The sequence below is a fragment of the Sardina pilchardus genome, chromosome 19 (assembly GCF_963854185.1).
Source record: "Sardina pilchardus chromosome 19, fSarPil1.1, whole genome shotgun sequence".
In the NCBI taxonomy this organism is placed as follows: domain Eukaryota; kingdom Metazoa; phylum Chordata; class Actinopteri; order Clupeiformes; family Clupeidae; genus Sardina; species Sardina pilchardus.
In genome coordinates this window covers 28,476,492-28,499,862 of record NC_085012.1, presented here as the reverse complement: position 1 = coordinate 28,499,862, position 23,371 = coordinate 28,476,492, and the positions used below count along the sequence as shown (strand labels likewise).

Genomic DNA, 23,371 nt, shown 5'->3' with positions numbered 1-23,371 from the left:
GTCTATATAACACAACACAACAGATGGATATGCTTATGATATTGCTGTGAAAGGGGATGTTAATATTCATCGAAACCAACCATAAATGTCTTTTGAGAAAATGCTCGCTCAATACCCGGTCTTTACTGTAAAAAAAAAAAAAAAAAAGCTTTGAAAATATGAGAAAAATAAACAGAAGCGTTGACACGCAAAATAACCCAGGTGTGAGACTGCTAGAGCGTTAATGGTATGACAATATGGAGCGATGAATAATTTGCATGTTTTAAAAAATGTATATTGTTAATTTATGACTGGTGGGTGAATATTATCTGCCATGAGAACTGTTGCTTGATCACACTATAATGCCCAATGCCTCCTGTGTACTGATAATATTTATTTTAAGATGTTAGTCAGATGGTCTGAAGATGTCTTAAGATGTTGGTCAGATTGCGAAGGGAATATTTTCCAACACTACTCAATTTTTCTCTGCTGATCTTAGCTATTGATTTTCAGTAATTCTGTCAGCATTCTCATCCACAAAGACGCTGTGCCCTTAACACTTCTCAAACTAAGTTCAATCACCTTTACTTTGCTCAAATTTATGGAGATCAGATTTGCAAATGAGTAGAGTTGTATTTTTGTTTTCATGAGGTGTTTGTCAGTCTGGGGTGTTGAGCTTCAGAAATGCTGCTTTTTTAATTGCTGCACCACACTCTGCCAGTACTTCCAACCTGGGACCGAGGAGGCTTGCGGAGAGAGACTCTGAGTGCCAGGAATGTTGATTGGAGAGTTGTTGATTTGAGAGCCGTGCCAGGTCTGTCAACTGGGAGTTTCGCTTTTTTGGGGTGTGTGTGTGTGTGTTTTTTTTTTTTCACAAGCCCTTTGGCTGTGGGCTCACCTGTGCTCTTTTAGGAGGGCCCGTGTGTGTGTGTGTGTGTGTGTGTGTGTGTGTGAGAGAGAGAGAGAGAGACTGAGTGTATGTGTTTGTCACTGACTGTGTGTGAGAGTGACAGAGGATTCTTTTAATGTGTTTGCAGATATGTGTTCTGTTATGTTTGTTGCAGGCACTGATGTGTATATATGTTTGCGTATCTGTATTTATTGTCTTCAGGCATTGTGTGTGTGTGTGTGTGTGTGTGTGTGTGTGTGTGTGTGTGTGTGTGTGTGTGTGTGTGTGTGTGTGTGTGTGTGTGTGTGTGTGCGTGTGCGTGTGCGTGGGCGTGTGTGTGTGTGTGTGTGCGTGCGCATTATAACAGATCTGGCACACAGGACCACCCTCCTGGTCCTGGAGGCATTGGTTGAGCCAGAGCTCTCCCCTGCCCTCCGGTCCCAGTCAGAATTTGGGAACCCTGCCCTCCTCGCTAGTTGGTGTTTTTCCTAAACGTTCTGGCATCTGACGGCAGGTTGGCTCAGGAACCTGGAGGGTTCTCGGGGCTGTTTTGCTATTCATTAGATCAAGAGAGTTTAGTTATGGCAATCCACATGATAATGTAAACTTAATGTTAAACAGTTAGGCCTATCCCAGAGGGTCTACTCCACAGTAGGGTGGGATGAAGGAAACGATGCAGTGATGATGACTGTTGTGATATTTCTGCCTGTGATATATTATCAATATCTTGACATTAAATAGTGATACAGACTGTTAAAACTGTTAAGTTAAAACTGGTTTGTTCACCACTTGAGCACCAACTTTATCTGAGGATTACTCCATGCACTTAATTGTGTTGCCATTTTTTAGATATAACAATGTATTGTACGATTGTCTGCAGTGTATCGAGTATTGCAGAATCATCATGTTGTGATCCTATTGTTATCATGATGCCATTATTATCATGGTAACACTGCTATCATCATAGTGAGTTACTCAGTGCAGTTCCCACCCAACAAAAAATCCTCAGTCAGTGTGTGTGAGAGTGATGATTTAAAGTTTGTGTGCTTAAGATTGATGAACAGTGGCAGGCAGTATATCATGTCACAGCTATTTCCAGAACTCTGTATCTAGTTGCCATAACATCCTGTGGTGGGGACAACCATCACTAGAGGCCAGTGGAGAAACAGGTGTCTCCCTCTGCAGCTAGATCTATAACAGCTTCAACTCTTCTGGGAAGGTTTGTCCATGGGAGTGTGTCCATGGAAATGTTTTGACCATTCTCACACTGATGTTGGACAAGACTGCCTCTCAGTTTCGACTCTAATTCATCCCAAAGGTGTTCTATTGGGTCGAGGTCAGGACTCTATGCAGGCCAGTCAAGTTCATCCACACCAAACTGTGTCATCCATCTTTTTATGGACCTTGCTTTGTGCACTGGTGTACAGTAGTCATGTTGGATCAGGAAAGGGGCCAATATAGGCAATACAGTATATGAACTGTAAACAAATGGAGAGACTGAATGGTCATTATTTTGGCTGTATTAGGCTACACCTTAGTTACATTTAGTTGGTGGTGTGCCGCACGTTTTCTTAAAGGGAAAAATGCACCATGGCTCCAAAAAAAGTTTAAAAACACTGTACTCGTGGAATTGTGCCCATAGATTCCTTCAGATGCATTGACTGTCAAAATGCTGACAGACTGTTTCATATTGCACTGCTGGCTCTTCAAGGGAATGACAGATGTAATTTTTATTGGTTTAAAGGATGTTACGCCCAAAACACACCCATGACTGATTGGGAAACATAAGAAAAACACTTTTGCGCCCAGCGTTTGATCACAAAATCATGCCATTAAATTAGCGAATGTGGACTGGACACGCCTTAACATCTTTAAACTTTGGGCCTCTGACCAGACGTTTCACATTGCCGAGATAGGGCCCTTAGTTGAATTACGCGATACAAAATTGCAATTATTGAATATTTTCACCATGTGGTACAAGAGGTAAGCCAATTGTGGGACAGACAAATTCTTAGTTCTTGTTAACAATAACATGACCTCGACATCACTACACCATTTTAGTCACATTACTGGAATGTTTTTTTTTTTTTCTCTCTCTCTCTGCTCAAGGCCCCAGCTGTTCTCCACAATGCCAATCTATCATCTGCCATCAAGAGCTTTTCCAAGCTTATCTAATTGTAAAAACTGGAAAGCCACCTCATCGCACTGGGAGACTCCACAACAAATATTGCTTTGGAAGTGATCCTATTTTTCTCCTTCAAGCCCCTGATTCTTCACAACAAGGCATTCAGTGTCCTCACAGAAGAGCAAGGGACCTGGGGGCTATCGGCAGCTGACATGGGTGAGTACCTGTATGCTGTAACAATTAGCATCTCCATTGCTGTCAGCCTCTGACAACCAGACAGGGCTCTGTTGACTGCGTCCTCACTTTCTGTCTCTTGGTCTGTGTGGAAGTGTCATGTGGTGCCAGAGGCGCTAATAGAAGTATTGCCGTCTAATAGACAAAGCTAATGACCCGAGTGAAAATGGAGGAGCTACGGGAGAGGAGAGGAGAGGAGAGGAGGAGAGGGGAGAGGGGTTCAACATGCAAATCACACAGCTTGCTAGGCTGTAATCGCTGCTGAGACGCTCACTGTGAGCGAATGTGGGCATGCACACTCTCTCTCTCTCTCTCTCTCTCACACATTCACACACACACACACACACACACACACACACACACACACACACACACACACACACAGACATTATGCAGACACATACACACACTCATGTTCACACTCAGTATTAATCACTCTTGTAGTGTTTACTCATGTCGTGACCACAGAGTTGAGTGAATGGTCATGTGAAGACTGTGTGAACGAAATATGGTCTGTTTCTTGAACATACTAAAGGATGCATGTTGCAGGAGATTAATACAAGAGTACGCTGGATCAGTGTAAACACACACACACACGCACACACACACACACACACACACACTCATTGTTTCACTGATGTGGTGTTGCGTTCTCACCTGACCAGACCATCTGCTTGTAGTAATGTCTTGATGCGACTAATGTAACCTCTGCTGTGTTTCTAGAGCTGAGAGATTTGTGCTGTTGGAGCATGTAGCTGGATGGTGCACCCACAGGAGCCAGAACTAAATATCCCTCCTTCCTGCAGGCAGCTGTCCCCACTTAGGACATAATTTCATATACCCCAGCATTTGTACACACACATACACACACACACACACACGGTTTCTCTCTCTCCAGTTCAGTGGTGGGGAACAAGGTGCTGGCATGACATTCCTTCCTATCCAAATCCCTCTGTCCATCCATTTGAGTGGCAAGGGTAAACTCTGGCTCTGGTGACATTGGCTGCCACTTGATTTGAAAGTCAAACTGTTCAGCTTATTCCACTGTTGTGGATTTTAATTGGGACTTGATTCCCTGAAGGGCAAATGTTGTCTCTTAATCGTTCCAAATATTTACTTTAGCTTCATTATACTGTTTGGCAGAACTGGTAACCACAAAGCGTAGAAACACTAGCACTAGTAGTGGCAGTCTCACAGCAGACTTTGCATTGTGGTTGAGTAGTTTCAGTGTCCTCTGGTAGCACTACAGCACTTAAAGACTATACAGCACCATGTCAAAAACAACCCTTTTCCTCGCCACAAGCAATTATATAAGATTCCCGTTGCCTGTTGTAGGTTTGTTATGGCCCGTGCTGGCTCGGCGATCTCCTTTTCTCAGCCAATCGGATGGCCCCATCTGGTCCTCCTGGTTGGGTCCTGCGTTAGTCATGGTCAGGGCCCTGTGGCCACCCGGCAGTGCTCGCTGGGGTCCGCGTGTCCCTCCCACAGACAGCCTGTTGGCGTGTGCCGGTGGTGTGTGCCGGTGCCAGCAAGAGTAACGTCATGTTCAAGATGACAGGGAGGGAGCATGCTGTGCTAGCTGTAGGCCTCCACCACCACCACCGGCCACTCATACCCATGTCTGTTCCACTGTGTCTCAAACAAGCTCAGTTGCCAAGCAAAAAAGAGTGTGAGTTTTGTTTGTTTTAGAAAGATGAAAAGCTATCGAAAGAAGTAAGGAATTAACTGTTGAATGCAGAGAACACGTCATTTTAATCACACTTCAAAACAAATAAACCAACAACAGCATACATTGGCTCAGTTTCATGAAACATACAACACCAAAGTTATAAAAACAAGGTACAATCCGCCCCTCCTTATCAGGACCTTTCAAAAAAATCCCTGTAACATGATGACAGAGACATCAGGCTACAGATAATTCAAATAGGGCTGCCAAACTTTGAATGTAATATGCATGTCAAGTATTCCAGTGGCACTAAAACAAACAGCACTATATGCCAGCTCCTAACAGTTGGTTCTTTTTCTTGAATTGCCAGCTTTTTCTCCTTAAACTGTTTGTATTGAGAGAACAATTTACAATAATTTAATCAACAGGAGAATAACAAAAACTTTGAATTAAAAAAGTACACATTCTGCAACTTCAAAAACTCACATTAAAGTAACAGACTAACATTATAATCAAGAGGGGATTGAAATGACAAGCTCACATTGTGAAGGTGCATATTAATTAATTAGCTTAATTGAATTAATCAAATGCCAATATCATCATATACACCTGGGGAAATCTTTGAATAATTAAAATCGCTCACAATTTCCCTAAATTCTTCCCTATTTGTTTTCTGTTTGTTTTCACTGCACAATATGATGACACAAGAGCCATACTGAAAATAACCTCTGCGTTGTTCTTGATACATTTTTGCATAGTCTATATGCCTACATATCCCCCCTAGGTTAATGTAACCATTGAATCGTATAAACTAACTGTGTATTCTCCATTGTTTCAACACTCCCTTCTCAGTGCAATAGGCTGTGGGTGTGAGTATGCCTAACACCTACTTTCATGGGGGCCAAATAGTGTGGAAGCCAAACTAATCGGAACAGATGTTGAGTGATTAAATTAGCAGTCACAGGCTGCTCACATATTCATGTCACGTGGAGAATGTATATCATTGTGAACAAAATCTGTTGGTGAATGCTGCCTGATGACTATGAATCCATTTTGCTCAGATAAGGTGGAACATTTTCTTGCCACATGTGTCCATGTTTTTTTTGGAAGATGAGTGTGACGATTGTCTGATTCCAGTCCATTTGCCATTCATGCACAGGACAGTCTCTCTCTCTCTCTCTCTCTCTCTCTCTCTCTCTCACACACACACACACACACACACACACACACACACACACACACACACACACACACACACACACACACACACACACACACACACACACACACACACACACACACACACACACATTTTACGTGTTTGACATGAGGGATAATATTGCCAACTAGTGCCATCTTCTGGTGAAAAATCTAAGAACTATCCTAATCTAAGTCCATCTGAAAATAACCTAATGAGAGAATGAGAACTATGGACCAAGTAAAATGTCAACGGACGTTTCCTGTAATTTATTTGTCTTTCGCTCTGGGGGAGTCTATGTTATCAAAAGACGAAGAGTGAGTCTCAAATGACAGGCAAGAAGTAAAACGCACTCTTTAGACAGGTTTAGGCACAGCAATTCACCATTTGCTTTTTCTAAATTCGAGGGCGTCATCTAGCGGCCACGATGTTAGACACCTAAGGGTTTCACGCTGTTTCCAATGCTATCTTTTGAGTTTGAAATCGACTTTAATTCAGCCAAATAATAATATTAATAATAAGTTATCAACACCGTCAAACTACAGGCTTTATGTTCTGATGTCAAGTAGAAGATGAGCGATTATGACAAGGTAGACTTATCCAGTTAATTTTGAATAGGCCTAATATATTTGCCAAAACCACTTAAGTTATATTCCACGTTATTAACCAGAGGTTAGGCACTAGTGTTAATACGCAAGAAATACACCACCACCAACAACAACAACTTGAAAGTAACATTCCGTTTTTACGATCTGATAGCCGCCTGTCACAGCAACGAAACACAGAGGCATTGATGTTAGACTACCGCCTTTCTTCGGGTCACTGTATTATATCTGTGAGAGGCTACCAAAGCACTTCCCTATTGGTGCCAGGGTAACAAGTCGTGTTACAACATACAGCAGTTCGTCGTTTCCTTCGTTGCTCAGAATGCTTACACTTCCATACCCAAAGCATACTTCTAGGAATTAGAGCGCTCAAAGATTATTTGCATGTTTCGCAGCATATCAACGTGAAAAAACAAATGAGAGTGTGTTGTTCCTTGTATAAACTTGAGTGACGGACAGGCAGTACAGTGTAAACGAAAGCTATATCTCCATGTATGCCATGGTAACAAATTCGCAAACCTTTCCAAGATGCGCATCTGCCACTGGAATGAAAGGTGAGTAGTGCTGTCTTAAATTCGCTAATGAACACTGATGTACAGTCTCAAGTGACTATAGTCATGTCACCAACCTAGCAGTTGAATAGTGCTATGAAACTCAGGCAGACTTGTAGCCTACGTGTTTTTCAGAAGGGAGAAGTAGGCTATTTTGTCGAGGAAAAATGCACTCTACAAGGATGAACCCGTAGCCTATAGTTAGCCAATTAACTTAAGATAAATACATTATAACAGTTGAACCTTGATGAGTGAAGGGGTCATTCATAAATGTCTCCCACATGAATGACTATCTCCAACTAAGTATCTTTCTCGTTACGTGTTATGTCATATTGTAGCCATAGTTCAACTCAACTTCAGCCTGAATACTTGTGCGTCAAGTCGTCATTTGCGTTCCCAGAATTTTGGAAATTTAACTTGGCTGTGGCAGATCTCTAGAACAGCTATGACTAGTTCTGTTTACATATTTTACAATGGCCACATACGTTTGGAACTTAAAGCACGCACTCAGCGGAGCAGCCGACTTCTTGCTTCCCAACGCCGGTTGCGTTTCTATGTACATCCTGCAGGTTTCGGTGGAATTTCACGTCTCTAAAATATCCATCCATTAAACAGGAACTGCGCGAAAGTGATAAACATGCTGGCAGGAAACTGTGGAAAATGACTGCGGTTCAAGGACAGGATATATTTCTTGTACCAAACTGCATCTTTGCTTTGAATGGTCTTTCCCAAAATATGTGTTTAAAATATTACTTATTTTCTTGACTACTAAGGTGCTCATCTCAGTGACATGGTCTTTCATGATGTTGCAGGCCTTTCCCATTCTAATCACTAACTGAAGTTAAGCAATGGCCGCTGACACAGCTGCGGAGAAAAGGGCAAACCTGCTCGCCTCCAGGGCGAGATGGGGGAAGGCACACAGACCTGCTGACAAGCCCCCAAACACTGGAGGAACAGGTAAGGCTGTGTACATAGTGGGTGACATACACAGGGCAAACAACACAAAAGCTGAACTATTTGTCTTTTGGAATAAACATGTTAGAAAATGTGGTCTTGGTTATTGAGTACAGTACATTAATAGGCCATATCGTCCGAGGCTCACCTGTGTCCATCCATTTTTTTGAGATCTTACGTCTTCATAATTGTGCGCCAGCCCCTTGATGATGTGCATTTAGGAGTGTGTATATGTATGTTGTGAAAGACATGGTAATGGATCGCCTAACTTGGCAGTTACTTCTTTCCTGTTTGGACTGTATTTTTCACTGTTATGACTTTCAAGGGTGGTCACTGGCTTTTGGTTGTCAAGCAGACTTTGGCCGATTGTCTGTCTCAGGGCTTTTATGAAATAAAACAGGAGCCCGTTTTGTATATGAAAAGAGTTCCCCAAATCTGACTGAGGCAAATGTGGAGTGAGGGTCGCAAAAAGGACTGCTTTAAAATGTCTGTCCTGTGCTCTGTACAGGAGACTACAAGCAAGACAGCATCCAGCAGTGGCTTATTTCCATTAACAGGTCAGTATCAATCATGCTGTATGGACTCCATAGCCTGCTCCACAATATGCCCATATATGCTTCAGCTTGAAGCAGCTATTCAGCTATGGCAGTTATACTAAATAAGACCTGACTATAACCGCGTTTCTTGAACTGTTTAAACTCTTTGAAGCATAGTATTTTTGAAGAATAGATTTACATGACTATTTATAAATGATAGCTGTATTTTGTAGAACATCCTCTTTCTCACTTGATGTTATATTCCCCTTAGGGTTGATGAGAAAGTTGAACCAGTTCAGAAGTCTGCAGGTAAGAAAGAGCCTTTAATGAACTGATTATAACCGTAGCTGGTCAAATAAAGGGATTATCATTATATATCATTTATTGCATACAGTAATAGGCTACATAATGTCTCAGAAGTGGAGAGTCAACTGTATAGTAGATTCAAGCAATGATAATAATCAGATATGCTACTTTTAATCTCCTAGAACCAAGCGATTCTGTGACAGAGTATCTGCCTCCTGACCAATTTAACATGTGAAATGATGGCTGACTGGCAAAACAGTGCTGTCTGTCAGGAACAAGACATCATTAGGAAGCACAAAAAAACAGCAAAGAAATGTTGCAGTTGGCTCTTTGCCATAGATAAATATATTTCTGCATTTTTCCCTGGTGAAGGGATTGTGTAACTCAGTCAGTCAGTCAGTCAGAGCGGTAGGCATGGGCCATGCAAGTCCAATCGATTCAAACCAGATGCAAATCAGAGTCCAGGAAACCAAGGGAACGGCCACTTGCGATGTAGCCCAGACACAATCAGCCCGTTTCCCACCACTAAACACCTGGGCTTATGTCACCTGAGGAGGATTTAGAGCACTGACTCACCAATCTCAGACTAAAAAATGCCCTGACATTTTCAGAAAGGTGAGGTGGAAATTTGTTTCGATGAAAAATGGTGATGAAGCCTGTTAGCATGGGTAGGAAGGATTTATGTTTATCTCAAGCTGGCTCAAGTTGTACTCTCTGTGGTTTGTTTCCACATACTTGTATGTTTGTGAGCGGTAATGGATGCGTCTGGATTAGCCCGCTAATGGATGTATGTGTTGCACTTTCCAACAGCGGAGCCTCTGCGGAGAAATGCTAGTGCTGAGGATGACTTAGTGCTGGGCGTGGAAGGTAAACACCTTTTCATTGTTTGGACAACACAGTTCTTTGTCCCACCAAAAAAAGCAACATGTAAAATAAACAGTCTGGCGAAAACAGATCCATCTTGTTTAACATAACACTGATCGCATAGATGCTGACTAGCTGTTTGGAGACCCAGCGATTTAGTGGCGAGGGAGGTAGGGAGGTATTGGCTTTGTGCTGGCTGCTCCGCTGCCTCTTGTTGATTCCATCACTGGCCCCTCGGCGGTAGATCGTGGGATGACGATACCGTTTTGGATGAAAGTAATGGTGGGGGGTGGGCGGGGGGGCTGTCCTAAGCCCCTCTTTGCACTCTAAGTGGATGCCGGAGACGGCAAGGGAACAGCGTGCTCCTTCTTGGCAAAGAACTCTCTGTTCCTTACACAAACACCGCCAGGGCTTGAGGCTTTCCAGTCCCGAATGTCACCTGCTGTAGGCGATGGTGGTGGTGGTGGTGGTGGTGGTGATGTGAGTCTGTGCGCGCGTGTATATGTGTGTGTGTGTGTGTGTGTGTGTGTGTGTGTGTGTGTGTGTGTGTGTGTGTGTGCAAGTATGTATTTGTGTGTAAATCCAGCGTTGAGTGGCTCTGCGACCAGGCAGGAATACCTTCCCTAATGCAGTGCCAGCCTTAAAAAGAAGCAACAGCTGAACACTGTGGAGGATAAGAAGAGGTGGAGAGGAGAAGAAGACACAGGGAGAGATTAGGCTCTGGAGATGGAGGAGAGAGAGGGACTCCAGCTTCCAGAAGGATGAATCAGAATCCAGGGCATCCAAGGACATCTGGGGTTGGTCTGGAACCTTGGTCTGTCGGAGAGGGCTACTAAGCATGGGAATGCCAAGGTTTTCATGTCAGAACACCGACGTTCATCCATCTGGATGGAAGATCAGTTGACGCCGTGAGGTCCCATCCTTTGCAGAAGAAGGAAGAAAGGAGGGTGACTGCATCCCATCCCGTTTGCTACGTCTGGAAGAAGTCTCTCCTTTATATGCGATTGTGCCTCTTGAGCAGGAATGTGTTTGTGGGTTGGGAACGATCTGCCATTCTGGCAGCTCCAAGAGCAGTGTGTCTTCTGTAAGTTTTTTTTTCTCTCTCACACTGTCCTGTATTTTTACTTCCTGAACTTCTCCAACCTCCTGTTTGTCTTTTGTGGAGCACATCATTCCGTCCACTGTTTGACATCAAGGACTTGTTTCTTGTGACGGCAGAACTGGTCTGGGAGCTAGATTGGCCCCCCCGAACCCAGGCTGTCGACTAAGTCTTTTTTTGGCTTTGCCTGCTTCGGTTGCTGTTTCGGGACGTCTTTCTGCTGCATGAGAAATCTGACTGTGTTTAGCTATACGTATTTTTAAACGTCCTCAATCATGGGCGACCCCCACTGTTCATGTGGAACACCGTTTGCCTGAGATCAACAGTAGCCCGTTTTGGTTACATAAGAAGGGTTCAGAAGGGTGCACACTGTCCCAAAGCCAGTTGAGAATGAGACAGAAACTACTCAAGAAGTGGATGAGATTAGCTTCAGTCCCCGGAGTCTATGTGGATCAAACAGAAATGATGTTTTCGGAGAGTGCCAGGGGACTGTTTTGCTGACTGGCCCAGAGCTGCATTAGGGAGTGCTACTGGGACGAGAAGATTCTTCTGGAAAAAGAAAGAGGAAGGCACGACGTAGCGCACTCGGCCCCTGACAAGATGCCAGAGTAAGATGAATCGACATAACCTTAGCGAGAGTTAGAAAGGCCAGCCAAATGGAAACAGCAAGGACAGGAGGCTTGCCTAATATAGCAACAGCGCCATGCTGCTTTGGCTCTTCACAAAAAGCTTTAGTGAGATAGCGAATGGTCTTTAAATTGTCAACATGTCTGTCTTGCCCGATCTTGTGGAATCTGCGATAACATCTTATTTACTTCTCTTTCTCTTCCTGTCATCCTCCCTACCCAACTTTTCTCTGTCTTAAACCTGTCTGCTCACTGTTTAATCTCTCCATCTTGCGCCGACTTTCCTTGTTGTTGCATCTCTCTGACTCACCCTCCCCTCCCTCTCTGTCTTGTCCTTATCTCTTTCTCCTTCTCTCAACCTGTCCCCTGCTCTCTCTCTCTCTTCTCCTCTCTTCTCTTCTCTCACTCTCCCAGCATCTATATATGGTAATCCAGGAGCCAGGACTGTCAAGGAGTTTTTGCGGTAAGAGTGTTTTTCCTCAAGGATGTTCTGCCTGTGTCTGTCAGCAGAGAGGTTGTTGCAGATAAATTGACCCTGCCTTTAAACTGATCAAAACCACATGCCAAAGTAAAGCCTTCTGTCAGGCCTACTATTGATCACACTCGATATCTCTTCACTGTTATCACTTAAGTGCCAGCACAATACAAGCATGTTTAATAGTGATGCCATGAGGCTCTGGTGTCATTTTAATACGTAATGAAACAAAACTCTGCGGTGCCATTAATCCTGTGACGTGCTACATGATCTGAAAGACTATAGGGCAAGGCGCTGGTCTCACACCTCACTGACTCATATTTACCATGCAAATGTCTGAGCAAACTTACCCTCCCAGGGACGGGCCATGGGCCGCATCCTCTCAGAAACCAGGCCTCGTGCTCTGGTTTGCATGGCGTAATACTGGAAGAAAATGTGATTCACTTTCGGCGTAATCGGCACATGCAGGGAAAAAAAGCTGGAAAAAAGTAGTGCAGGGGCTGGTCATATGCGATGCATTATAATAAACAATTTGCAAGCTGTGGTGGGCTATAATAGGGTGATGGCTGAGCACTGCTGTGCTTTTTTCTGTGACCAGTCTGTAGTGAAGTTACTCTATGATGTGTCCGCTCCGCAGGTCGTCACTGTCCAGCTCTACTCTACCCCGGTGGAACAGCTTGACCTCAGCCTTCTCTACGCAGTCCAGCCCATTGAGGTGAGACGCTGCATTTTTGATTGGCCATCTCAGATGTTTACTCTTGTTTTGTTTACTTGACTTTATTTTATGTGCATATATCCACTGCACATTCTCTTCTACAGAGTAGATATGTCTGGGTGTATGTGTGTCTCCCTGTCTGAGTGTATGTCCGTCTGTCCCAGTGTATCTATTTTCTCAGTGCCTTGGTTTACTAAAGGAGGTATAGAAATAGTGTTAGATAGAGTGTTTGTTTTACCTGTAGAGTGTTGTTAGATATAGTCAGCCACCATATTTATACCATTTATACCATAAGCTGGAGTTACACTTTGGAAGCACTTTGGAGTCTGCGAGCACATGAGGTTCTGACTATAAATCCGCCCCTACACTGAATTCTTTCGTCTTTGGTCCAGTGTCATGGATGTGCTGAACCTGTGGAGCGATGACCCTGAGGAGGTGCTGTTTGACCTCGGTTTCGGCGTTGAGGAACCGGACATCACGGGACGGATCCCTGCCCGCTTCATCAACAACCAGTCCCAAGCCCGCGGGATCAATCTACAGGTGTTTCTGGACGCCCAGAAGAACCGTATGGACATCGAAAACCCAGATGTCAGAAGTAAATGCTGAGTTTTGCTTAATATTACATAAGGGCTGCATGTGTCCTGGCTTTCTGTTTCATAACTGTGTCTACGTCGGGGACACTCTGTGTTTGTATGGTGTACACAAGCTATAAATCCTCACCTCTCTGCTACTTGAAGTAACACGCTGACACTGCAAGTAGGTACAGTTGTATACTTGGCCCAGAAGAAGTGTCTCAGTAGAGTAAATAGTTTTACCCCCAAGTGTTTTTTAGCAGGAGTCAACTACTTCACAAGTTTATCTTAGAGCGGTAAGCAAAAGGAGAAGCGCACAGAGAAATGCCTGTTCATTTCCCCAGAACGCTAGCCTGAGGTCAGCCACTAGCCACCACCACTGCTGCTAAACTTATCTTATCTTACAGTAAACTTCTACTCTACTCATTTCCCCGTTTCTCCTTCGTCTAGTCATCCTCTGTGTTCATTCACGCTATCCTCACGCACTATTCATTGTTGATATGTTTTGTCGTGTCACTGTCTGTGTGTGTCATGTGTGTTTTATGCACCACACCTATTACCTAACGTATATGCTGCCGTCTATGCTGTTTATGTGCAGTGAGCTCTGGGTTGCACTCTGTGCATATAAATATGCGCTATGTAAATAAACGTGACTTGATTTGACTTGGCTATTTCTTTGTCACGCTAAATATTGTCCCTCTCTTGTTCACCCACCCCTGTAGATCGATTCCGGCAGTTGGAGGTTCTCCACCAGGTCACCACTGCCTTCAACTCCCTGGTGGGCGGAGGTGCCGGTGGGGGTCCGTCGAGCTCGCAGGCGGCCCTGGCCAACATGTCCCCCGAGGCGCGGGAGAAGAGGAAGCGCATGGGCATGCTGCTGCGCCGGGCCTCCAAGAAGACGCTGACGCAGGCCAGGGCCTCCCAGGAGCGGCCGCTCAGCCCAGTCGCAGACTCCCCCGCCGACCCTACAGCCGACCCCGAGCAGCCCGCACCACCGCCGACGCCTGTGGCCACGCACCTGGCCGAGAAGCGCGGCGTCCTCAAGCGCTCCAGGACGAGCCTGGTGGAGAACGGCAGCCTCGCCCCTCTGGTGGAGGAGCAGGGGCCTCTCCAGGAGCCCTCCGAGGTCCAGCCCCAGACCGTGGTGTCGCCCTTGGGCCTCCAAGAGAGCCCTGCCAGGCTGAGGGGCATCAGGGAGCCCCGGTCCCTGGTTCCTACCCCTCCACTCAGGAAGAGGAGCCCAGGAGAGCCCATGGAGTCTTTTGAACTGGAGGAGGTAAAGCAGTGGCTACCACTTGTCCTGTATGAGGCATGCTTGAGCATGTGATGCATGCAAGATCAAGAATATAAAGGTGTAGTCCTCAATTCTTGTCCAAATTCAACAAATTGCTCCACTGTCCATTCCATGTTTGCATTTCAAAAACCTCTGCTATTCGTTAATAGCTCCGGTTCAAGGAAAGAACTCAGGAGAATTGAAACGTTTTATTTGAAGAGATGTGTATTTAGCTGAGCTCCAATATCAGCAACCTTCCTCCAGAGTTGCGGGCTACACCTTGTTGTGCTGTGCTGTGCTGTACTGTTGCTATGTTGCTATGTTACCATCTATTGTTTTTTCTTGTGGAAAGTAAACATGTAACCCTCGTGAGCATAATGGTAACGTGATGGCTAGCAATAATAACAATGGTTCACACCAGTGTTAAATATATCCTAGTTTATTTGCATGTTTTGCATATTTCCAAAGACAGTGCCACCTGGAAGGATTGCTGTAATGTGTTTCAGAGTGCTGTGTTGTGTCCCTTTAGATCCAGAGCTTCGATGAGGGCAGTGTGTCTGGCAGTGTGACTGGGATGGCAGACTGCATAGGTTTGTGAAGTGCCATTGGAGTGCTTATTTGCTGGCTTGTCTTCTGAATCGCAATTTAGACTGTTCTGACCCACCCATTCATCCATCCATCTATCTCCATTCATCCATCCACCCATCCATCCACCCATCCATCCATCCATCCATCCATCCATCTGTGTCTGACACAAGAATTCCAAACTCTACTTTACTCATTCACCTAATCTCTCAGAAATCTACATGTGTCTCTCTTACTTACTAAGAGAGACACATGCGTATTGCTTTTAGTTCTAGTAACAGGAAAGCTCTTTCATATTATTTATTTATTTATTAAGTTAACATATTTGCCTTTCTCTGTCATATTTTATTTTAAACATCCATGACTTGAAAGTAACCATTTGAATGCTTAAAAAAAGCAACTCATTAATGGATACAACAGTTTACATCAACAAAGTGTGAGTGGACACTAACATGTCAAGCTCCTATGGCCATACCAGTGTTGAGACGTAAGCTATCACATCTTTACAGTGTACAGTTGTGTACTTGGGAAAAGATCCATGGAAGTGCACAACATCCGGCAACTGTCTCTATAAGCTGCTGAACTCTTATCACAATAAAAGGGCAATTTTGACACTTTACACTGTGGTCTCATTTCCATGTGTTCTTCAGTATAACTGTTGATAAAGAGAGCTGAAGCTGAGTCACTTCCTGGCCTCATCATACATCAGACAAAGAGTTCTCTCATTATACTGTATACTTAGGCAAATAGCCATGGCACACGTCTCAGATAGGGATTTATTGCATTTTTATACTTACCGTATCTCGGGGTGCTCCAAGAGTGCACCGTGTGGCTGAGACAGAGGCAGACGAGAGGGAGTGCTGTGGAGAGAGAGAGTGACCGTGCTCTTCTCCTCTGTATCCTCACAGGCGAGAGTGAACGCGGGTTCCTGTCACGAGGCGAGTCCAGCGTGGTCCGAACCAACAGCTGCCAGTCGGACAGTAGCGGGTTCTTGGAAGAACCTTTCATCCCCGTCGCGTCCCAGGCTCCCTCCCCAGGCCCGGAGCTCATGAAGGTAACAGGTAGTCCTACCACTGCTTTTGTTGTTTTGAAAGAGGCTTTTCTGCTATTGGTTTGTTATTATAGATTGTTGACATCTGTATCATTCCATATTCGTGTTGAAATGTTGACGTGTTTGCATTTGCCACAATGCATGCAACACAAGTTATGTCGGAAGTTGGGTTTCAGTAAGACACAAAGGTATCTGATATTGCACATGTATTGTAGTGTTATAGATGTAAGTGTTACCATGACAAGGTTGTACACATGTTTCGGAAATGCTTGAATAGATTGGTTTCAATATGATTTTCTGTTGAGAGTTGCTCTTTTTTGGTTTAGAAAAAGGTAAAAAAAGAACTTGATGTTGTTGATGTCAAAGAAAAAGAATGTTAAGAGACAAAATAAGTTTGAGCAGAAAACAGTGATGGAGACGGGAACCAGCTGAAAGTTTGAAATTGCATGCAAAAATGCAGTGATGCTTGTAAAAGCCCACACCAGAACAAGCTGTTCTTGAACTGCATGAGAATAGCCGTGCCAGGTATTTAAGCAGGCGCCTTTTGTCCAACAGTACTTACAAAGGCATCCTGCACTGGCCGAGAATCAAACCTACTTAGGAAGCAGGATTACAAGAAGAGTGGAATGAGTCTATTGTGGTGGATGTTGAGAGTGTGCCTGTCAGCTTCACACAGAGACGCTTTAAGTAGACCCACCTCGTCCAGATGGTTTAGAATGAGATGTTCCTATAATTAGATTTCCTGTTGGCCAGCCATGATTCATGGTTTGCAAATGCGGTATAAAGGTTATTTTAAGGTTAGTGATGAGCTGAGATTGGTGATGTGCAGACTCTCAACCCGTTGTGTCCCTTCTCCGTGCGCAGGCGCTGAATGCCATGTCTAGCAGCACAGAGAGCCAGGGGACGCTGAGGGGAAGCCAGGAACCCTCGCCCACCTCGCCCACCTTCCCCGACCCCCTCTTCTCCTCGCTCCCTCCCGCGCCCCACCCAGACGCCCCCACCTCCGACCCGGCCGAGTCCACCGCAGCTCCTGCGGGCGAGGAGAGGCCGGCGACCCCCCCAGACGCCCCCCCGGAGGTGCTGCCTGCGGGTTCGTCCGTGGACCCGACGGGCGGCGAATACGACGCTGCTTCTGCTGAGGTCAGAGAGGATGCCAGTGCCATGGGCGCTGACCAGTCCTGTCAGAATCTAGAGTGCGTTGGCTGTGTGAACACTGACAGCCGACGGTCCAGTTATACTGCGGAGGACCAGTCCTGTCCATTCTTAGAGTCCTGTCAGAACTTAGAGTGCGTTGGCTGTGTGAACACTGACAGCCGACGGTCCAGTTATGCTGCGGAGGACCAGTCCTGTCCATTGTTAGAGTCCTGTCCGAAATTAGAGTGCGTTGGCTGTGTGAACACTGACAGCCGACAGTCCAGTCATACTGCGGAGGACCAGTCCTGTCCATTGTTAGAGTCCTGTCAGAACTTAGAGTGCGTTGGCTGTGTGAACACTGACAGCCGACGGTCCAGTTCTGCTGCGGAGGACCAGTCCTGTCCATTCTTAGAGTCCTGTCAGAACTTAGAGTGCGTTGGCTGTGTGAACACTGACAGCCGACGGTCCAGTTCTGCTGCGGAGGACGTGACATGTGATGGGGCCAGTGTGACTGCTGAGAGCCCGGAGGGAGGTGAACAACCTTCATCTGAACTGGACAATGAGCCACGGCCGCACGTCAGGGAACGTGCCATCAGTGTGGTCCTTGAACCAACGCTCAATGAAGAGGGTGTTAGTAATGTACGTGATGAAGGCTCGACCGGCGAGGTCTCGGCTCGTGACGGAGTTGTCAGTCTGATCGTGAGTGTGAGTGCAATAAAGGAACGTGAGGTGAGTGAATGTCGCGAGGCTGAGGAGGAGGAGGAGGAGGGTGTGGAGCGTGTGGTTAGTCAGCAAGCTGTGACCGAGCATGTGCAGTGTGAACCTGTGGTCAGTGAGACAGCAGACAGTCAGAGCAAGGCAAGTGAATCTGCGGCTTGTACCGTAAATGGCAACGCTAGCAAGAGTGTGGTTAGCAAATGTGAGAATGTTAGCGAACACACTGTCAGGGAAGATGCGCCAAACCAAGGCGCACAGATGTCCACCACAGAAACATCTCAACTTGTAGACTCCCATGAACTTTCAAATGGCTCATCGGTTGACGGGGATAGTGCACTTATGGAGGGGACGTCAGTAGACGGAGATAGTGTCCCTATGGAACCTTCCAGAACAGACGGAAGGCCTCGTCTTCCGGGACGGTCGGTGTCGGTGCAGATGCGCTCGTCGCTGGTGCCCGCTTCCCAGACTGCCCTTAGGAAAGGCGTCGCCCAAGACACTCTCAGTGATGTGGCACAGAGGCGGGACGCTTTCTCCAGGAGGGCGTGGTCTGAAGCCGAAATGCCCCCGCCCGCCCCACAGAGCCTCGCCGAGGAGATACCAGAGCTGGCGTCCACCGGTCCGTTTTGGCGATCCCGGGACAGCTCGCAAGGGTTCGGAAAGTTCCAGACGCGGTCGGTCTCCTTGGATACGGGGCTGTCGTGGGAGGAGGACGACGGGCGGCTGGATGGCGTGCTGATGGCGGGCAGAGCGGCTCGCAGGTGCCAGTGCCAGTGTCTCTGCTGCACACAGCACGGCCCACACACAGACCTGTCACAGCCAGCCTCCGCTCTCCCCGTGAGTACACACACACACACACACACACACACACACACACACACACACACACACACACACACACACATACTGTATGCACACGCACACACGCACACATGCACACACATACATGCACACACTTACAGTATGCATACACTCATATGCAAACACTTCCACCTCATGTCTATACTATACACACAGCATAAAGTACAGAAGTTCAAATGCAAAGCATGACAGGCACACTGGCAGCCACCCACAAAGACACACACACACACACACACACACACACACACACACACACACACACACACACATAAACTAACACACAGGCAGCTCATCACACTCACACCCACAAAGATATTTTCACTTTCACTTTCCCTCTTTCATCTTTCCTTTTTCAACTGCAAGATGATGTGCTTCTGGCAACCAAACACACACACACACACGCACACACACACACACACACACACACACACACACACACACACACACAGGCCCTCTCTCTGTATCTGACTGAGCCTCAGCCAGACGAGCTCCTATTTCCCCCCAACCCCAATAATTCAATCAGCGGCGAGCAGCCAGATCAAATAATCCAATCAATAGCAGGTAGCTCACCCAGCAGACTAGTCTGAGCTCTAATGGAGAAGAATCAGAGCTGTTGTGGGAGGCGGCCTGTCTCTTGTTCCAGTCCTGCTGTTGCTCATTTCAGCTCTTTATCCAGAGGCGCTGAGGCCCGACATGATCTGATTTGCCGTGTCTGTGTTTTTCCCTCTCGAGCTGCACGACACAATTACCACGCTAATGAATAAACGCTTTCTCCCTGCCGCCCTGTTTAGTGGCGTTCGGACGCCCTAAGCGTCTTTTAGGAAAACTACGGCAGGGTGCTGAGGGTTACATGTGCGCCTCTATTTGCATGTGAATGCCTGATTTGAATGTGAGGGGCGATAGGTAGGTGCAGGTCATTTACAGCAGCTTTCTCTCGCTCCCTCTCTCCCTCTCGCTCACTCTCACGCTCTTTCTCCCTCTTTCTTACTCTCACGCTCTCGCTCTCTCTCTCTCACTCTGTCTCTCTCTCTTTCTCTCTCTCTCTCTCTCTCTTCTCCCACCTCAGTGCTGGTTACAACACATTCGCCACAGCCGCTCAACAAAAGGGGGGATTGGGAACATGTCAGGACGCTGGTGCTTGAGGCCTGGCCGTCGTGTACCACTTGTCCTCTCTGCTCTTTCACTTCCATTTAGTTCTCTCTCTCTCGTACACTCACACTTACTCTACTCCTTTTTTCTCTCATAGTTCTCTCTCTCTCTCTTTCTCTCTCTCTCTCATCTCTGACAGTGTCTTTCGTTCGGTCTTCTTCACCCTCCTCTTTGCTGTTTGTGTGTGGTTAAGAGCCCTTGGGTGCCGGTTGAAGTGACCACTTTGATGTGCACGTATAGACACTGTCCCCGTGCGTGCGTGCGTCCGCTCATCGGTCTCCTCCGTGGCGTGTGTTTCAGTATTCTCTGGACGAGCTGGAGGGCATGGTGCGGGGCGTGAAGAGGTTCCGCGATGTCCTCACCGACGTGGAGGAGCGGCTGGGTCACGAACAGGCCTCGGTGTACGAGGACCTCTCAGTCACCGACAGGTATGGCGCACTCACACTGGGTCACTTCCCCCCTAACGCACACTGTTGTCACAGAACCAGGAGAGTTGGATGCCAGTTCGGCAATTTCATTTGACAGTTCTGACAAAACAACCCTCCTCTCTGCCAGCCGTGCACTAGGCCTGGTAGGTAAGTTGGGCTTCTAGGAGTTTAACTAGAGAGCCAAGTAGAGAAACATCTCACAAGCCAGAGTGGGTTGCTTTAGTAGATGTGCCGCAGTGCAGCGATGCTGGTGCTGCTGCTGCTGCTGCTGCTGTTGTTGTTGTTGTTGTTGTTGTTGTTGTTGTTGTTGTTGTTGACGGGAGCTGTGCTGTTTGTCAGGGAGGAGGTGAGGGACGTGCTGGAGCTCAGGGCTGCGGTCAAGCAGGAGGCTCGGGAGCTAGAGCTGCAGCTGGCTGACCTGGTCCAGCACTACGACGGCAGCGTCAAAATGGTATGGAGTGGACATCTGCTTACTTCGTACCTGTACTCATGGAATGTGATCTTATAGCAAAGAATATAAATATCCAAAGGCAGAGCGTAAGCACAGTTAAGTGTACTAAGAAATGCCCTCAGTTTCCTGACTTGAACTATTGCTATAGAGCTAAAGTAAAGTATAAAGTTGGCTTCATATTGCTATATTTGCAAGTGTAATTGTATTATTTACATATACATACACTTATTCATTCAGACACTTGTATCCAAAGCGACTTACAGATAGATAATAAGAACATGCGATTATACAAATTTAAACATATGTATGTATCATATATATGAATCAGTATTTATGATTGTTCAGTCATTATCATTAACATCCCATTATTGGTGACTGTTGTGTTTGCAGAAGATCAGCAGGCTTCTGGATGAACAGTCTCATCTCTGCTCTCAGCTGAAGATACAGCCCTCAGATAGGCCCCGCCCATATCCCGCCTCCAGCAGAAGTGTGGCCATTCAGTGTAGCCTGCTGCCTGTGACGGACACGATTGACCCCCAGCCCCCTCCCCATGACTTAAGTCGCAGCACAAAGCAAGGCAAGCTGGACTTCGTAGGGTTCATCCAAAATGTAAGAGTCTGCGCTCAAAACGAGGTTCTCTTTTCTTCTGTGTCAGTGGGAGGCTTGTGAGGAGCCTTTTCATGGCCGGCCCTCCGCAGGCCTCCCCAGCGCCAGAGTGAGAGGAGAGGAGAGGAGAGGAGAGCAGGGCTTTTGTTCTCACCACTGTACCAGACAGAGTCTAACACCACTACACTCATTGTGTTGATAGGCTGATCATGATTTACATTTCTTTCTCTCTCTCTCTGTCTTTCTTTCACACAGCTGAAGAATTCGATCCACCAGTCCATCAGTAATGACTCGCTGGAGTGAAGCTAAATAAGCTATATGATGTGAGTGCGGCTGATGCGTCTTCATATATTGTGCACATGACTTACTCACTATTTTTCTTCCCAAATCCTTTTCTCACCTCATTTGGTCTCCCTACTCCCCCCTCTCTTTCCCCCTCCTTTCCCTTAGGGAATCGGTCTGTGATGCTTTATTTGATGGAATACATTGAGTATTTCTGCAGCATTTCAGGCAGTAATTAGAACAGGAACCTCATTTGTACATTTGCTCTGTCACTGAAAGAGCCTGAATGAGAGTGGTAATAGGAATCATTTGCTGTTTGCTGTCGACAAACAATAATTAACGGGCTTTGTCTCAACATTCTTTGTTTCAGCCGCTGCCAACTTGAAGATGTCTTCCTCTTGAAACTAATTTATTCCCTCCAACAATTGCCTTCGTCCGCCTACTGCCTTTTTATTTTTTAATGAGGACGAGAGCGCAGTCTTCCAAGCACAAGAAAGTCTTCTGTTCAAGTCCAATTAAAGCAACTTAAAAAACAAGTCCTCCATGCCTGTTGTGTTGTGTGGTGTTTTTGGTGTCCTTCATTGGACACTGACACGAATATGACCGTTGATTATCTGCTGCTATTATGTTTCTTTTTCACATGGACTTGTTGAAATGGTGGATTTTTCCAGAAAAAAAGGCCACAGTCTCATGGGGAAGCAGCTGGCTGGCCCAGCACACAGGATGTTTCAGATCCTGACAAGATATGAGATACACTTGATGATTCTGGACCTTGTGTATATACAGAGTAGTAAGAAAAGATGAACCGTCCTGCTGTTTAGATTATTGTAATCTGTGTGTGTGTTTGTGTGTGTGTGTGTGTGTGTGTGTGTGTGTGTGTGTGTGTGTGTCACAGGTGCTGACTGTACGGTCACCAGTTCATCATGTATAAGTGTGTGTCTGGTGTTCTTTATAAATAAGTCTGAGCAAGTGGAAGAGAGTGAGCCTATGCTTATGTTTGACGAAAAATTAATCTTAATCTTAAATCTTAAAGATTAAATCTCTATCATATAGTCCAGCGCTTCTCCCTACAAATGTTGCCATGGTCTTTTCATGGGTGCTATCTAGGACACATAGCCTGAGCTGAATAGAGGCATATGATCAGACTATTCACACTTTCCTAAACTACAGTATTGCTTCTTCCTATTGCTTATACCTCTTCACTGGACCCATACTCTGCTCTTAAGAAGAAACACTGCATCAAACACTGAGCCGAACAGACCTGAAATATTGAATTATAATTATTCAATTGTTCATACATGTGTTTTTGAGGCTTGCAGTTCTGCATACGCTTTGAGCACCTCAGATTAGGTATCCTTGGACAATAACAGCTATTCTCAACCATATTCTATTGTCCCCTGAGTGGACTTTTACATAAGATGTAATTAAATTCTTGTTGTTTAT

The 23,371-nt window shown here is 45.9% G+C and overlaps 1 protein-coding gene across 3 annotated transcripts; it reads left to right on the top strand.

Moving 5' to 3' along the window:
• The first annotated feature begins 6,958 nt into the window (after positions 1-6,958).
• itprid1 (ITPR interacting domain containing 1) lies at positions 6,959-22,479 on the top strand. 3 transcript variants are annotated; one of them, XM_062521614.1, is made up of 17 exons: positions 6,959-7,250; positions 8,060-8,204; positions 8,710-8,758; positions 9,009-9,046; positions 9,854-9,910; positions 12,047-12,095; positions 12,745-12,822; positions 13,215-13,417; positions 14,117-14,670; positions 15,197-15,257; positions 16,161-16,306; positions 17,168-18,988; positions 20,462-20,589; positions 20,929-21,040; positions 21,431-21,617; positions 21,902-21,969; positions 22,299-22,479. In XM_062521614.1, the coding sequence occupies exons 2-16, from the start codon at positions 8,096-8,098 to the stop codon at positions 21,931-21,933; spliced, it is 3,624 nt and encodes a 1,207-aa protein (XP_062377598.1). In that variant the 5' UTR covers positions 6,959-7,250; positions 8,060-8,095; the 3' UTR covers positions 21,934-21,969; positions 22,299-22,479. The 3 variants fall into 3 exon arrangements, with proteins under 3 accessions (XP_062377598.1, XP_062377597.1, XP_062377599.1); XM_062521613.1 differs by having other exon boundaries at positions 21,431-21,649; XM_062521615.1 differs by lacking the exons at positions 6,959-7,250; positions 8,060-8,204; positions 8,710-8,758; positions 9,009-9,046; positions 9,854-9,910 and adding an exon at positions 11,254-11,614 and having other exon boundaries at positions 21,431-21,649.
• Positions 22,480-23,371: the final 892 nt, after the last annotated feature.